The 18,437-nt window shown below is 33.5% G+C and overlaps 1 protein-coding gene across 1 annotated transcript in view; it reads right to left on the bottom strand.

Annotated features, from left to right (window-relative positions):
* Positions 1–267: 267 nt before the first annotated feature.
* Positions 268–18,437, bottom strand: part of Sep1 (Septin 1) — a 41,004-nt gene continuing 22,834 nt past the window's right edge. Inside the window, exons 6-9 of the mRNA XM_014421029.2 lie at positions 12,078–12,164; positions 9,177–9,337; positions 5,378–5,479; positions 268–3,997 (exon numbers count right to left, since the gene is read on the bottom strand). Of these exons, the coding sequence (XP_014276515.1) occupies positions 3,865–3,997; positions 5,378–5,479; positions 9,177–9,337; positions 12,078–12,164 (483 nt within the window). The 3' untranslated portion in view covers positions 268–3,864. The remainder of the gene's footprint in view (positions 3,998–5,377; positions 5,480–9,176; positions 9,338–12,077; positions 12,165–18,437) is intronic.

Raw genomic sequence — 18,437 nt, 5'->3', positions numbered from 1 at the left:
GAAATGATAATTCTTACTAGGATAGTAATCAACTGAAGATAAATAAAAAATACATTAAAATAAGAACTCTCTATTCAGAATTCAAGTTAGCTTAGTGAAAAGGTTCAAGTGTGTATCATTTCCATTATACATGAGAAGGAAATCATTTTATTTTAACATTCAGTTTTTGCAACTGAGTTTTGGCACTCTCATTAATTTAGTATCCGCGGTATAAAAAAAAAATCTAAATAATTTTCTAACTGATGATTAAAATAATTAAAAAGTATATAGAGTGATAAACCTTTATTAAATACAATGCATCTGACAATGTATGCCAGTTTAATTACTTCATTTGTTGACAACTAATGATGATTATTTCATTATTATATATTTACATACTATTTATACCATCTTAAATGCATGGCTTATAAGTCTAATATTACAAATTATAATTATAATTTACAACCATATGAACAATCAATTATTTTGTTTCACAAATATTTGAAAGAGAAGATTTTTACAAAAATCGATAATGTATGAAAAACTTGATTTCAGGTAAAAAATAAGATATATGTAAATGTATAAACATCTATACAAGTAAATTAAATACATGAATAACTATAAATACACATATATGTATATAATTATTACATGTATAGTATATTAGATTAGATTATCTACTGTTATTTAAGTATCACAATCCTTTAAGTACTTATACCAATATATTTGAGTCACCTGAGAAAGGCACTGTTATGCCAAATATAAAAATGAAACATCAGAGTTAAAACAAAAATAAGTAAAATCAATGGATAACTGCAGTTTTTCAAAAATGCAATCCTTAAACAGGATAATAAAATATTATTAGCACAGACTAGCTGCTTTACCTCACACATATAGGCCCATACATACACATACACAGATCAAAAATCTTGTTATAAAAAATTAAATAATTTGTGTATTATTTAATCTTCATAACAACTTAAGCCAAAAAATGGCTTCTAGACAATAAAATGACTTGATAATATAATATTATTAGCACGGACTAGCTGCTTTACCTCACACATATAGGCCCATCCGCATACAGATAAAACATTTTGCTACAAAAGAATGAATAATTTATGTCTCTTTTCATCTTCATAACAACAAAACAAGCCAAAAAATGGCTCCAGACATTACCTTAGTTTAATACATACATAAATGATAATTTAATAAAATAATTACTAATAAAATCTTAAATTTACGATGATTCATTTAAAAATTGAAAATAGAAAAATATAAAACTATTATACACATATATTATACAATCCATAAATGTATATTTAAAATTATCCAAAATATATAGTTTCTATATAACTGACCAACATTTAAGAGAATATATATAAAAGCTACCGGTAAACTAAATCAATTCTGTAACTAAAAATAATTTAAAAAATAGTAAAACTATAAACTAAATAAAATACTTTAATAAAAAGGTTTTTTACCTTTTTAACAAAACAAAAAACTTAAAAAATGTAACTTGCCAGAAATCTATTTTATATACATAGTGCCAAAATAAAAAGAAATTTAAATCAATGCAGTACCGGTAGTTTATTCTATTGGACACTTAAATAATTATTTTTTCATTTATTAATATATTTTATTGCAACACATGCATACTCATACATATATTCTTTAAGGCTAAATCAAAGTAACTACTACTGTATGCAGTCTGCTTGAGTGAGTAGTTCTAATTTAACATGACTAATCCTAAGATACTGAAATCATGGAGGTGGTGCATTAATTTTATTCAACCATGTTTCAACATCTTCATAGTAAGGTACTATGAATTTCCAATAGCAAGCACCCAACTATTTCATGTGTGTTAGCTTTTTAAAGGGGAGTAAACCAAAGACTGTAATAATAAAAACACATGTCAAAACAAACCAAACTTATGGGAATTATCAACCACTCTTAACATTATATTTTTAAGTGTATTTGAATACAAAGGGCCAACAGCCATGGGAAGATCACCGAATAATAATTATTTAAGCCAATAGCAATTGTTTACTACAAATGAAAACAGAACATGAAAGGTAATAAATGAATGATGTTTGTATTGATGCCTAAGATGGCATTCCAAACTCACTCAGGACTTATTCATCAAAAATTGTTTATTTATCATTAAAATTTTAAAAAAAATTATTCAGTTTGTACTAAGCAAACACAAATGAATTCAAGAACTATAATTTTCTTAAAGAAAAAACATCACAAGTTTAATAAATCTCCAAACCGGTATAGTTTTTTGTTTTTTTTAAAGTAAAGTAAACAATTATAAATTGTTTCTACAGAACATAATAGATACAAACCAAATTTCTTTCATTTATTTTCTATAAAAATAAAATATCTTTATTAAATATATATTTATCATTGAAAGGTCAAGCATCTGCCGAGTCAACCTACTTTGAACTAAGGGACATGACGGTCGTGTAGGTTTGATTCCCACCTGGGGCAGTTAATATTTACTTTTCGGCGGCTCTCAAAAATGAATCTTGACACTTCTACCTTGGTTAGTATGGAGCGGCAACTCTGGTAGCTGCCAGGGGTTACCAAAAAGGACCAAGAGGCCTACTTTCCGGACTAGTTCCCCCCACTCATTACCAATGCCAATACCAAATACTTTGAACTGACATCAAACCAACAATAAGCAGTATTGCCACGCCCTGGTTTTTTTATAATACCAATTTTCTTAATAGAACAATGAAAGTGTCTCATGATAATTATGACCCATACAAGGTGAATCAAAAAGATATTAGCATGTATTATAAAACAGTTTTTTAATTTTTAAGTAAGGTAAAGTTTATAATATGATTTAACTTCCATTCTATTTTGGCACAAATTTAAAGAAAAATTATTTTAATCTTTTTAACACATCTTTAACATAGCTTATACTTAATTTTTTTTTAATTTATACTTCTATGTCAATTTTTACTTGATAACATTGGTATCTAACCAGAATTTATTTAATATATTAATTTTTTTCAAGGAAATGGAAGATTATATGAATCAACAATCAGCAGAAACTCAATAATGTTGTGAAAAAGTTTTTTTTTTTTTTTTTGTCAATTTATACTTTTAAATTTAAATTAGTGAATTTGAATTTAAAATTCCTAAAATTATTTAATTTTGGTCAAGTGAATTTAAATATCTAACTTTTAGTATAAACCAGTTAATGTTAAGAAAGCTACTGGGAGCAGTTTCAATCAAGTTTAATAATTATCAATCTATCAATCTAAAGGATATTGTTTCAGGACCAGTTATATTATATAACTTTTATCATTACAACCAGTATTAATAAAATTATATATAAAAGACTTTCAAAACTGACAAAACATAGCTAAAGAAAAAGGTATAGTTAGAACCAATATAAAACCAAATGGGTTAGATTCAAAAATGTTTGTTCAGAGAGACATAAAAAGTAATGCAAATGATAGACACCTGTAAAATAAATTGTACGCACCACCCAGAAGCTGTTTAAATACAAACATTAGATAATTTGTATAAACGACTTTATCTACATTAACATAGTCTTTGTATTCTAGAATTTGAATAGGATCTAAATCAGCCCCTACCTTCCAAAATATGCTTTAAATCAAAAGTTATGAGCAAACATAGATACAAAAAAAAAAAAAAAAGGAAAATTATTGAAATGAGAACTTCCTTTTTTTTAAATCATTAAATGAAATATAAAAATACAAATGGAATGAAGCATAATGATATAAAGGCAAGCAAGAGTATCACAACATTTACAGTTGAGATTCAATGGTTCACATAAAATACAATAGTTCCATTATTTCAAATGAAATATATAAATCTGAAGAACTAACCTACAATTGTAACAAAAACTTATTATAGAGGCTGTTGTTGCATTTGTGCTTGCATTTTAGCCAACATTTCTTGCATTCTCCTTAATTCTGCTTCCTTTTCTTGCAAAATTTTATCCTTGTCATTTTGAGCCAAAGTTTTATCATCAGCTAAAGCTCTGAAAACCAAATCATACAGGAAATTAAATTAAAAATATACTTTATTTTTAACATGTTTGTTCATTCAAGAAAATTAAATAATTATATCTAGTTATAGATTTATACAATAATTTTATTTTTACAAATAAAGGATGCCCACACATTCATGGCTAAATTGAAAGCTTCTAGGTTCTAGCCTCTGAGCTCTCCTGAATTGTGAAATAGAATCAGTGATATTTCCAAGACAGTTAGAAGTAGTCTTTGCCAAAACAATGCTGCTAGATTTAGAAGTGCAAAAAATCATACAAGAACTGAGCCTTTCCTGCGAGAGAATAGTGGATTCTAATGTTCTAGGCTCAGTTAACGTACCAAATCCTACCTTAAAGAGTTCTCACCATGGCTGTTGGTTCAAGGCCAGAACTTTTTCTGGACAGGTAAAATTTTTGTCTCAGTGAAGGAAACTCAGCAATTCACTCTACAGGCAGAGGAGAGGAACCTGTATGGTAAGATAATGGACTACATTGAAAGGGCGAGGGGATACTCTGATAGCCAGTACAGTTTTAGGAAGGGCAAACTGACATTTGATGCTATCAATTTTGAAATCAGGACTGCTCGAGAAGGGGTAGTAAAAATTACTATACCATAATGTTGAACACAAAGAATGCACATAATTCAAATCAGTAATATGGTATCATGCAAGGATAACTAAAGATAAAAGTCCTACAATACCTTGTGAGGATTAATGAGTTACTTCATGGATAGAATCTTGAGGTGATACTGAATAAGGGTTTTGAAAACCTATAAATATTACATGTGAAGTTCCTCGAGGCTTTACTTTAGGGCTGATGTTGAGAAATGTGATGTATGATGGAGGTTCCCCATACCAAAAGAAACTATTATGCATGGCTTCAAAGATGATTTGGTAATAACTATTTGTGGAAAACTCCTGGACGAGATAACTTATAAAGCTAACAAAGCCATCATAATTATTCATTAATGAGGGCTTTCAGCAGTAGACCTCCAGCTGGCTAAGTATAAAACTGAGATGTTATTTATTACCAGGAGGAAATTGAGGGATACCATCATTTTGATCTATGCAGAGTTCAATATCCACTCCAAGGCATCCATTGGATATTATGAGACTTTGGTTTTACCAACATCTACATATAGCAGCACAACAGCATGAGTGACTAATTCACTGGCTTGGGTTATGCCAAATATAAGTGGGTACAAGGAAATTTGGAGGCTTCTGGATAGTTTATTAAGAGTTGAAACCATTATCAAGCTCAATCTACAGAAAGTTGTATGACCAGTTAGTTATACTTTGAGAAGGTACCATGGATTGGGATTAATCTACTGTCATCATTTTGTCTCAAAAAATCATAACTTAATTTACTTACAATGCCCTTTTAGGAGGAGGTACACCTTTTGCTAATCGTTCAGAACGGTAATTTTCATAATGTACATCCTGTGTGACTTCCTGAAGATCTTGCATGTGTGTTCTGTTAAAAAAAAAAATAAAAATACTAAAATAACTACCAAACAAAAAGATATTTGTAATAATAAAGAAAATATACAATAGTAGCATCATTATTATCTGAAGTTCATGGATAAGTTGGCTTGATTTGCTTAGCCATAAAGTTTTTAATCATAAATCCTATGCCCTAAAGATCTTCCAATTTCTTGGAAGATCGTTGATTGACTGTGTATCATTATAATGTCTACTAATAATTAATAATATCTACTCTTTTTGATTAAACTGTATTTATCTCATATTCTTATAATACCAATTCATATTTATATTTATTGCATTACAACAACTGTTCATTTATAGTATAATCTTTAATAAATACACCTAGGTACCTCTCTTCAACATTGTATATATATTTTTTCTTCATTGTATTTTTTTAAAGTACATTTCATATTTATTAAGTTTTTCTTTTTTAAATTAATTAATTAATTATCTAAATTAATTAAGTATTATCATTTATTGTCAACTAAAATTTCCTATTATAATTTTAAAAAACATGCATAATCTGAAAATTGATAATCACACTCATCAATCACATTCACTTGACTAGTCTCCAACTCACTGCCACATTTTAAGAGCTTTGACAAAATTTGAAAAAAAAAGTTCCCAAACTTTACGTTGTTTTCATTTTAAAATATTATTTATATAATACTAGCAGACTTAGCAATGGGTAGATACGAGAATGAATATAGATTGAATGAACACAATTGAAAGTTTAATGTTAATTGTAGTATTTATTTAAAATTAAACATTTATGTAAACACTAGTATCCAATACTAATACAACAATGTATGCACATATAATATACTTTTTTCATGGTTTAAGCACAAAGTAGTTTAAAAGATATGCCTCTTCTGTAGGGCAAACAACAGAAGAAAAAAAAATATATATATTGCTATGTATCGAGGCATTAGCTATTATTACAACAATATGTTTTATTAAGATTTTTCTTAATAAGCTACATGGCGAATTAGGCTGTAACACCTCGGATAGACAGATAGATAGATAAAAAAATAGGAGCCTTTCGAGGAACCTAGAAACCTACTGCGTCCCTGGATATATACACATCTCTGTTTAGTTTGCCACATGAGTCCCTAACACTTAAATGTTACAACAAAACCAACAGTTTTTGACGAAGGATCAGAAGCCAATTAAGCAGGTGCAGACCCTTCCTGGACATGTCAAACTTTCTCACCTCCTCTCGGGCCTGGGGGGATGCCTATACAGGGAGCGTTCACTTATTTTTGAACCTATGGCCAATGAGGAATTAGATTCAAAAATAAGGTAATGCCCCAAAAGGGAAGTGGGAGAAAAGGGGCAGGACAACTAGAAAGGACAGTGAAGAGGAAGACTTAGACGAGAGAGGACCAGGCAGAGAGAGAAGAGGATGTACTTGGAGAAGTCCCAAGAAGAGCTCTTCAGAAATGGAACTTCAGGTCTGAGATGACACCCACAATTACAACACGACACCAATGGCGAAGACTTCATTACTAGATACCTCGACACACACATACCATCCAAATCAACAAGTATATGTACATATTAGGTAATAAATTATAATGTAGTAATCATGTTTTATGGCAACCATTTATCTGAATCATTTTAATCATAGCAATAAATTGTTAATAAATACTTAGTCTCTTCAGTTTATATACTATTATATAACCCAATACCACCCCTTATTATATTATATAATTAATGGTAACAACATTTTATAAATATAAAGTATTTAATTGGTAAACTGGTAAACACACAAATAGCCTTTGGAAAAGAATCCAATTATAATAACAGTTTTGCAGGACTCAATAAATTAATTAATTAACTTATTTTTGGATAATTGCTTTCAGCGATCATCCTGGCATCCCGATTATATCCCGAACAGTACATAGCAATATGTATACTTTTCTTTAGAAAGTTAGAAGAGATTGTTATATTAACATAATTATATTAATAATAAATTAATTATTGATGAATAATTATATTATAATTAATAAAATATATTTTAAAAAAAATTATAATCTGTACCGCTTCAACCCATGAAGGATCAGCAGTTCAGTACTTTGTAAGGAAGTACTGTTACTAGACCAATGATAGTGCAAGGAGGTGACTTGGTAAGTATCACGCTTGACCCCCAGATTTTTACCCAACTAAGGGTACCCAATTTAGGAAGCTGGGTGGACCCCAGGAGGGCTTCAGAATCCACAGGAGTTGACTCACAGCTACAGTGTAACAGAAAACAATTTTCTGCCCAGCCGGATTCGAACTTGGGTCCTTGGAGTTAGTAGCCATGCGCCTTACTCCGTGGCAAGTGAAAGGAAATTAATAAGTGATGGGAAAAATTACAGAGGAATCTGCGTCACTAATCCGCTTATAAAAGTCTTTAGTAAAATCATAAGAAACAAAATAGAATATGAATTTAAAGGTTCTGAGGTCCAATGTGGATTTACATTGGGATGATCATGCATTGATCATATATTTACTATAAAGCAGCAACTTGAAGAAACATCAAACCATTACCCGGAATATTGAATTGATATCTATAGATTTAGAGAAAGCATATGATATAATCCATAGAAAATTGTTATGGCAAGACCTCTTAAGTGCAAGAATTTATACAGACCTACTACAAATTATAAGAGAAATGTATAAAGGGAATACCTGCCAAGTAAATCTTAGACCTTACCTTTCTAAGCCTTTTCCAACAAGTAAAGCCTACTCCGAGGCTCCGGGGGTGCAGTGCATCTCCATCCCAGTTCAAGATTTATCTTGAAATGAGTTTAAAATAATGGAGAAAAAAGGTAACCCAAGGGGATTTAATTGAAAGAAGATGTATATCTCTAGAACTCATCATTTGCAAAGGACCAAGTTATCATTGCCCAGGATACAGAAGATGCAGGTTAAATGTTGAGAAAATTACTAGAGGAATATAAACAAAAGGCTTTAGTTAGTAATGCTGAGAAGATAGAACTTACGGTTACCAAGTAATGATGAAATAGAATTGAATCTGGATGAGAGGTGCTGAAAATAGTTCAACATTTTCAACAAAATTCAAAGGTTCCTGTGACATGGAAATAAAAATAAGGATTTCAGATGGTAAAAAGAAATATTAATGTTCAATTTGATAATATGGAGTAGAAATATTTCTAAAACCAATAGAAATGTAAACAAAAATATAATACTGAGCATTATAACGTATGGAGCAGAAACCTAGACCATAAAAAGTTACAAAAGGAAACAACTTATGGCTACAGAAATGGAGTACTAATGACAAGCAGCATGAATATCCAGAATGGATAAAGAAAGAACCAGAACTGTAAAAGAAAAGATAGAAGTTAAAAAACTATCATGGAATAGAAGAAAAAATGCCTGAAGTGGTATATACATTTAAAAAAAATGCCAGAAGGAAGATAACTAAGGGATCTGTACTCGTGGAAAATAGATGGTAGAAGAGGCCAAAGTAGACCAAGGAAAACTAGAGACAATGAAATAGAAGAATTCTAAATGGGATATGACCGAAGAGAGGAATTGGTCTTAGACAGGGTAGTCTGGAAGGAGCCTATACAAAATTTAAGTTAAGGAAACTCATTACTTAAGTGGTTAAGTTAATTCTTATAAATACGAATAATAATTTTACTAACAAATTATATTAACATAATAGTATTACTCACATGAGCATAGTTCTTAACTTAATAAAATCACAGTGCTCAGGATTTTCAACTTCGACGACACCCCAAGGATACAATCTTCCTCTTACTTTTCTTCCCCTAGCTTCAAGGAAAGTGTTTGATCCACAAACTGCAAATGGGACAGCTTCTTTTAGTTGTCTTACCTATAACGTAAGTAAGAGAGAGATAATGGAAATTATTTATTTCTTTGGACATGAAAATAATGAATAAAATAAAGTATAATGACAGACAAGAAAATAGCATAACAAAGAAAAAACACTAATAATAACTACAAAGATAGTGAAACAGAGTGCCTGCTGAAAGGGACAGGGTCCGTCAAAACTAAATAATCCACACTTATGGCTATATAACCTTTCTCAATTTCACTCTCTATTTATCTATCCGAGGTGCTACAGCCCAATTCGCCATGTAGCTCGGTCTCGTGCGGCCACTCTCCAGTTGCGGATCCTCAGAAGTTCTCTGGAATCCCTGATGACAGCATCCTCCCATCTCAGCCTTAGCCTGCCTCTTCCTCCGATGTAGCCTACGGTCCAGCAACATCCTCGGTCCCTGTTATATTGCCTCCTCCCATTCTCACCAACCTTGACATAGCCAAATTTTCGGTGCAAAATTTTTCTTTCGAAGATCAAGATCTCTTTTTCTTCAGAACTTGTCAGAGTCCAGGCTTCCGATCCGTAAGTGAGGACTGGTTGGATTAGTGTCTTGTAGAGCTGGCATTTGGTGCGGCGAGTGACAGCTCGATTCCTCAAGTGCATCTGTTGGCCTTCATAAGATGCTGGCTTGTTTCCAGGGTGATCCTGTTATTCCTGCTGACTACTGAGCCTAAATAGGTGAACTGGCCAACACATTTAAATGTAAATGGACCTATCTTCATCTCCCTGCCAACAGCAGCCACTATGCCAGGTCCAGGTCGCATGTATTTAGTTTTTCCCTGGTTAACCGCCATACCCATTGCTTCAGCAAGCCTCAGAAATGCCTCCATCAGTGCCTGAAAGGATCTTGCCACCAGGTCCAAGTCATTGGCAAATCCTAGTACCCCGTGCCAGCCTGTCAATGATTGTTCCAAAGGTTTGTATTCCGGAATCACTAATTACTTTTTCGAGGGCCAGATTAAACAATAGACATGCGAGGCCATCGCAGTGCCTCACCCCCTTCCTAGACTCAAATTCTGGTGAGAGGTCTCCCTGAATCCGAACTGAGCATTTCACCTTATCCATCCAATTTCTCGCAGAGTATTATTCAGAGTTGAGCAAATGTTAGCAATAACTAACAACTAAAAACTAAAGCTAAATTAGCTGTAGTTTCATTGGAAACTAAAACTTACCGGTTAGCCATTATCTGTTTGCTCATGCCTAACTCTTAGAACTAAATTAGCAATTGACTGAAATCAGCAACTAACATTTAGTTATGAAGCATTAGCTATAGCTAAAACTAATTATTAGTTAGTTTTATCTTTAGTTTTAACTAAAAAATAATATTATAATAAAAAAGTCCAAGTACGGACTTCATTTTAACTTTTCTTATTTCTGATGTATGGCCATGTTTATGATTTCTCTAGTCAATCGATTAATTTCAGAAATGCTGAGAATGAAAAAAAGAATCGATTTTATAACCACTTACTTCCGAATTGATATATTTAAACTTTTCAGATTTTTGACATATTTTGCAATCTTAAAATATTTTTAATTTTCATTTTCAACATCTCTGAAAACATATTAAGGAACCCCAATATGTTAGAAATTTAAAAAAGTTGAAATAAATCAATTCGCAAACTCACCATCATAAAATCGATTTTATTTTCATTTTCAGCAGCTTCAAAAACATATATGGGGAGCCCAATATGTTAGAAATCCGAAAAGTTAATATATATTGATTAGGAAGTGTGCAATCTTAAACTCTGTTTAATTTTCACTTTCAGCATCTCCGAAAACATATTAAGGGACCCCATTATGTCAGAAATCCGAAAAGTCAAAATAAATCGATACGCAAGCAGACAATAAAATAAATAATTAAGCTATCAGTTTGTACCTTAGTAAACTAAATATTAGCTAGCTAATACCCAACTCTGGTATTATTCCAAAACTTGTGTGGGTTACTTGTAATGCACAGATATAAGTTATTCAATGTAGAATACATCAGTTTCCAAACAATTTTAAGAACTGTTTCTAATTAATAAAAGTTAGTTAAAGTATTTGATTAATCTCACATTGTACTTTGTATATTTTAGTGTTAAATAATTAGGACATGAATAAGAAAACAATAAAATGGGGGTCGAGTGTGATTTTGACCAGATCACTTCTTTGCACAACCGTTGGTCTAGTAAGAGTACTTCCTTATTAAGTATTGCACCCTTCAACATTCATGGGTTGTAGTGGTACAGATTTATTTATTTATTTTAATATATAATATGTACAAAATGAATAAAATTGTAAAAAAAACCTTTGGATGTTCTCAAAAGTCATTAATTTATCAATAAAACATTGGTCAATCTTGTGAAAATTGTGTTCTTAACAAACACAAACTGTATTAACTGTAACTGTAAATACAGCACCAGATAAATTAGGTCAAAATGAAGCACAAACTGAACTCCTAACCTAGGAAGAGTTAGAAAGGAGGGAAAATAATAATTTATCAAATGGGAAATCATTAAGGTTGGATGAAATAATCTTTTATTTCCAGCTTAAGTATTTAATGTATTTCTTCCGATGTGCATAACAGATTGGTATCATTATGGACAGATATCTGGAGTCTAAGGGGCCTTTTAATACTTCACAGATTACTTCTGCTACAGTAATATAAAATGATTGTAAAAAGTTATTTAAAACTTGATACCAAGAAAACAAATATAAATGCAGATAAATCAAGGTAATTGTTGCTAATAACCTGTTCTTTGTATTCTTCATCCTCATCACTGTCACAGTCAGGTAACGGGTAAATTTTAATTCCATTAGTTTCTATTTCTTCTAACACCTAAAATCAAAATCAAATTAACAGATATAAAATAACTAAAAACATTACTACATAACATATTGGTCTTAGATAATTTCTTATATACTTATTTTGATTTTTGACTAACTAACCTGTAATAGTATAAAGTATTGCAAATCACATTGTTATGTTAATATTTAATGGTTTTCATTTGTATCGCAAGGGCAAAAAAACACAAGTAGGCAGAGTTACATTATATTTTGTCTTGTAATATAAGTTTAATAAGCTTGGTGAATGTATGTATAAAACCATTGATTTATTAAGGATTTTTTTTTTAATCAGAGAATAACACATGTTATGTAGGTCAATATATTGTCCCACCAGGTTTAATTAACGAAAGTGAAAAACCACATTACTTAACTTCATTAGTTTTATTAATTTAACTAGAAGCATCTTAAGCACAAAATAAAGTCTTAGAAACACAAAGGATGGCATAGGGAGTTGGCGGCCCCATTGCCTGGTCACTGTACCGCAAGCAGCCATTGGCCCTCGAAGTTGGGGGAACATCTATTCTGACAATCACACAGTACGCTATCTCAGTGCACACATTAATACCAAGATCACTTACAGTACCACCCTAGGATTACCTTTCCTACCAGAGGGGAGGTAGGTCAGGCTACTTAAAGGGGATTATATCCCTTACCTTACACCTATTGCCAGGCGAGGTGCACGCCTGTCCAGGTCAGGAACTGGAGGAGCACAGCACATTACTGCACCCGGCACAATACATAACACACAAAGGCCACCACAGCCGCCCCTTACTCCTCTCTCTTCTGGACTAGCCCTCCTGGAGTTGTTCCAGAGCGTACAGAGGAAAAATGAGGACTGGCATTCCCCAGCTGCTGAGATAATACAGGAGCCCGCTCCTCTCAACCCAGAAGGAGTGGCTGCTCTGTCAGCTCAATGTAAAAGTTTGGATGTTGTAGTAGTGCCAGTTGGTGACTGGATGGGACCCAGCTGCTGGTACCGGAGTTGCTCCCATCCAATAAACAATACAGACAAATACATAATTAAAAAATAGAAAATATGAACATTGAAGAGCAGCCTAAAGTGCCAACTGGGATGAAAGGAGGTAAAGAGCAGTTCTCCCAGACCGGATATATGGATGAAGACAATATTAGCTGTGAAGAGGGTAGTGCGGCCACGCCAACTCCCCTAGCCTTCCAAGTGATAGGGAGGACTCAAGTGATGAGTCCACCCTACTTCAGTCAACTAAATCCGACCAGGGGAAGCTACAGCAAATTAGTCATGTTAAAACTGGGCCGAGCAGCAAGATGCCTAGAAGGAAAGAAGAGGCTGGCACAATAGATAGTGCCAAATTAAAGAAGCTGTATAGAAAAAAAGGAGGGAGGAGGCCTTGCTTAGGAAAGCCAAAAGGCCATCAGAATGAGGCTCCAGACCCCTTCTGAGCAGGCTACCCAAAGGAAGCCTAAAAGCATTAGCAGACGCAAAAGCAAAAGATGGGTCATTCTCCCTGGGTTGCGCTTAGGGAGGGTGCACCAGGTAAAGATCTCAAACCAATTAGGGAGGGGGATGAAGGGGAGGCTATGTCTTCCACCCCTCTTTCTCAACGTGTGGGCCCTCTCCATATCTGTGCCAAAAGGCAGAAACCAAGTGGATCCAGCTAGGTTTCTCGTCACATGTTCCAATGAGGAAACGAGAGACTGGCTTCATGGCTGGGTACCTACTACAGACTGTAGGATTGTGGTGAGGTGGTCTCCTGAGGCTCCATGGCCTACTAAAATTGTTATTGGGTTGGAACAAATGCCTGGCTGGAAGCAAATAACTGGCGGCTAAGGTACGAGTTAGTTCGACTAACAGTATGAAAGATGCCAGTCTTCTCAACAAGAAGTAACCACCCCCCTCGGGAGGAGCACAGCAAGGGCAGGCAACAATAGGTGCTAGCTATTCCTATATTCCTCCTCATCTGCCAGACCAAATGATCAAGTTAAGACAAATTAATAGTATTCAACATAATAAGTCAGCTACTGCCAAATTAGCTAAGTTACTTTCGGGGGTTATTCACCCTCATATTAATTCAGGAACCTTATTGTTATAGGGGGAATATTAAAGGATTAGGGTGTCAAAGGTGGAAGGATTATCCGTCTAACCCCATGTGAAGACAATCTGAGGGCTTGCATCTGGGCCTCTAAGGACCTACAGGTGTTGCCACTCCCTCAGTTGAATGGATGAGACATCACAACCTTGGCACTAACCATCAAGGATGGTATAAATAAGATTAAATTGTTAATAGGATCTGTTTATGTTCCCCATAGTCTAGATCCCCCTTATGAACACCTAAAAAGACTTCTCCGACACTCTAGAGAGGTAGATTTACCACTCTTCATTGGCAGAGATATTAATTCTCACCACTTATTGTGGTGAAGCACAGACTCCAATGAGTGAGGTGAAGCCTTGCTGGAATTTATAGCCTCAACTGACATAGAAATCCTTAACAGAGGGGGCAAAGCAACTTTTGTTACAAGAGCAAAAGTCAACAACCATTAGGTGCACCGAGGAAACCAGATGGGAAGTGGACCTCCAGTCTAGAGGAAACCTTGTTCCATTTAATGGAGACACACTTTTCAGAAAATTAGGTGTTAACGGAGTCTATTGTCACAGATGGGGCCATTAGGTGGGCTGTGGGGGAGCTCAAGCCATATAAGGCCCCAGGTACAGACGGTATTCTCCCGTGCATGCTCAAAGGACTTAATGCCATACTCCTCTGTATTAGGGTATTGCTTACAGCCTCTCTGGCATTGGGATATATACTAGAGTCATGGAGGAAATCGTTAATAGCTTTTATTCCTAAGATTGGGAAGGACTATAGTATCACCTATAAGTTTCTCCTCCTTCCTCTTTAAGATCCTGGAGAAGTTGGTAGCAGTTTTCCTTACAAACAAGGTGTAACCACTCAATCCCCTTCATCCAAATCAACATGCATACCTCCAGGGAAAATCTAATGAGACTAGCTTGCACTCCTTGGTAGAGAGAATCGAAAAGGCCTTAACATATAAAGTCAACCTTGTTCTAAGGGTTCTTCTTTTTCGATGTAGAAGGGGCACTTGACAAAACAAGGCCTGAGGCAGCCTGTAAAGCCTTATTTGACATTTCTGCCCCGAATGCCATAGTCAGTTGGGTCAGATTTGTTCTTAATAATAGAATAATTGTTGTTTCAGAAGATGCCACAATACTACAGGCGCAGGCAGTGACTGGATGCACTTAAGGGAGTTGCATCCCACCGTTGCTATAGTGCCTAGTTATGAACAGCCTATTGAAAAGACTTGAGAATGCAGGGCTATTCACTCAAGCATTTGTTGACAAAGTGATTCTCATTACAGGAAAGTTCATGAGTACCATCATGGAACTAATGCAAGTTGCATGCAATGTACAGACATGGTCAAAGATAGAATGGATTATATTACAGCCCTGCACAGGGCTTCCCATGTGCGAATGGTCAGTAGGATCTATGATCTAAAAGATGGCCTGTATTGGCATAACTGGGGCATTTCGCACAACACTAACTAAGGCATTAGAAGTATTGCTTTCTTTAATGTCGCTCCACATATTAATTAAAGGGGAAACAGCACTTGCTTATTTGATAATGAAAGAAAATAGACAGTGGAAAGAGATGGAAGAATCTATTGGTCATGCAACAATAGCTAAAGTGTTGGAAAGCGTGTTATCAATATTACAATACTGCTCACCACCGCTAGATAAAACACTCGCTCTGGACACCAAAATTAGTTGCCTATATCCAAAGACAGAGGACTGGGTACAAGGTTCAGTAGAAACCCCAAGAGATATCTACCCTGTTCTACTGATGGACCAAGAAAGGATTCGACTGGACTAACTGGGACTGGAGTCTATATAGAGATATAGGCATAGAACTAAGCTTCCCACTAGACAAATACTCGACTGTTTTTCAGACTGAAGTGTTTGCCATTTTGTCGGCAGCTAATTGCCCTGAAGTCATCAGCTATGAAAGGACAGGTATCACCATCTTTTCACATAATCTGTCTGCCCTTCAAGCCCTTGGGTCACCTAAAGTCACCTGTACATTGGTGAGAGAGTACAAACAAGCTTTACAGTCATTAGCGAGCTCAAAGAAGCTTAAGTGAGTGTGGGTTCCTGGACTTAAGGGAATCACCGATAATGAGAAATGGGGCTGAGCATCCTTCTATAAGATTAGAGCCATTTCTAGGCATTTCTTAAAGGCATCAGCGAAATCTTTGACTGAACATGGAAGATAGCCGGCAAGGAATGGAGGGAATGTTTAGGGCTAAAACAGGCCAAGATACTAATAACTAAACCCATTATTTCTAAAACTAAATGGCTGCTAGGCCTACACAGAAATGAACTCATTGCTAATAGGAGATCTTACAGGTCATTGCAGACTTAAAAGAGATCTTAAGATTTGTGGAGTAGTTCGTGATGAAACCTGCCGTTTATGGGGACAGGCCCCGGAAACTACCCTACATTACATAGCAGATCGTGACTAGTATGCATTAAGGCTAAATGTACTGATTTTTAGTAAGTTTTTTTTTCAAGAGATGGCAGCACTTTCGGGTCAAATTTACTTTTCTTCTAATTTGAATACGAAAAAATAAATTTCCCATCTGTAAATGGATTTACCATCTAGAACCCCATAGAAGTTACTGAAATTGATTCATTAATTTTTGTTGTAATTATTTTTGGAATTAAAAATTTGTTATTATTTGTAAATCGAAAAAAGTGAGCTTATAGGGACTTGACCACAAGCAAATAAAACAAGTCTGCGCAAACAGATTTATTTTTGGTAGCATAGGATGATCATAAAGAGAAAAATACAATTTAGGATTAAATCCGCGAGATTTGTAATTGCTAGACCAGAGGAAGTGGCAACTTACCCCCACTTCTCTAGATGTTGATGCTAAGAGAGCCGCAATGTTTGTCAGCTTGATCTATGAATTTCCTCGCATTTTTGATATCTTTTATTTTTTCACTAATACTAAAGTGGAATTCCGAAATGAGAATACAACATTTTTAAAATAAAAATAATTTAATTATATTATTTCAATTTCTTGAGACAAGGTAATTATTTATTAAATAACTCAAAAATTCGTATCCGTTTTTGTCTCAACACTTTATTTTTCACCAGTCCAACGTTTCGGCCATTCTACCCATCCTCAAAGACATCTAAATATTTAACAGCTTATATTATATCTTTATTTTTAACACTTATAACAACCACATTATTCACTATATAATATAACATACCTTCAATATATTTCTTCCTCACATTAATTTAAAATTTCTTTTGCAGGCTATTCTGCCCAGGTCATTTTCTTTATTATAAGTTAAAAGCCTATTCAAACAGTCAATTATTAGAGAGTATATTTATTGTTAATAAGCTTACTAAGCTTAAGTCTAGTTACCTATTTTTTAAAATTTAAAATCATTAATATTTAATTTTTCTTATATAAGATTATCCACAATTAATACACTACCATATAAAAAAACATTTATAACCTCCCACTCACACAGGTCAGCCTTGTTTTAAAATTAATTTATTTTATTTTAAATTGCATATTTGTCTCAATTTGGTATTTATTGTAATTCTCAAAATTCCATTATTACATTTAATTGTAAATAGTAGCAAATTTCTCCATTTATTTTTATAAATTTATTTTGCTTAAAATCTCTGCATAATGTTGGTTTAAATTCTTAGTATCGGTTTTAAAATTAACTGTGTAATTGATGTTCTCTGATATATAAATTGACTCAAATATTTTTCTTTTGTACAAATTGTTTTCTTTATGTAAAATTATGGTGTTATCAAAATCAAAATTATGCTGATTTTTGGCAGTATGCTGTACTAGTGCTGTTTTATTTGGATCCTTTTCTTTATTTCTTGTATCATTTTTGTGTTGATATATTCTATCCCCCAACATTTGCTTAGTTTCACCTATATAGATTGCTGGACAATTTAAACATGGAGTTTTATATATTAATCCCGATTGACTTTTTTTTTCAATTTTGTCCTTTACATTGCTATAATACTTTTTAATTTTATTGTTAGGTCTATAACATAATGAGTATTCTTCCACACCATAATCTATAAATGACCTCTGGATATCTTCCGATAAACCTTTTATATAATTTAATCCATAATATTTCTTAATAATTGCTTTACTATTAGTTATTTTATTTTCCATTCTATCTTTGCATTTTTTAAGGTTTATATCCCAAATTTTATAAATTAATTTTCTGGGG

The sequence above is a fragment of the Halyomorpha halys genome, unplaced genomic scaffold (assembly GCF_000696795.3).
Source record: "Halyomorpha halys isolate HHAL.00 unplaced genomic scaffold, Hhal_1.1 Scaffold301.1, whole genome shotgun sequence".
Taxonomy (NCBI): domain Eukaryota; kingdom Metazoa; phylum Arthropoda; class Insecta; order Hemiptera; family Pentatomidae; genus Halyomorpha; species Halyomorpha halys.
This window is presented reverse-complemented; position numbering and strand designations above follow the sequence as displayed.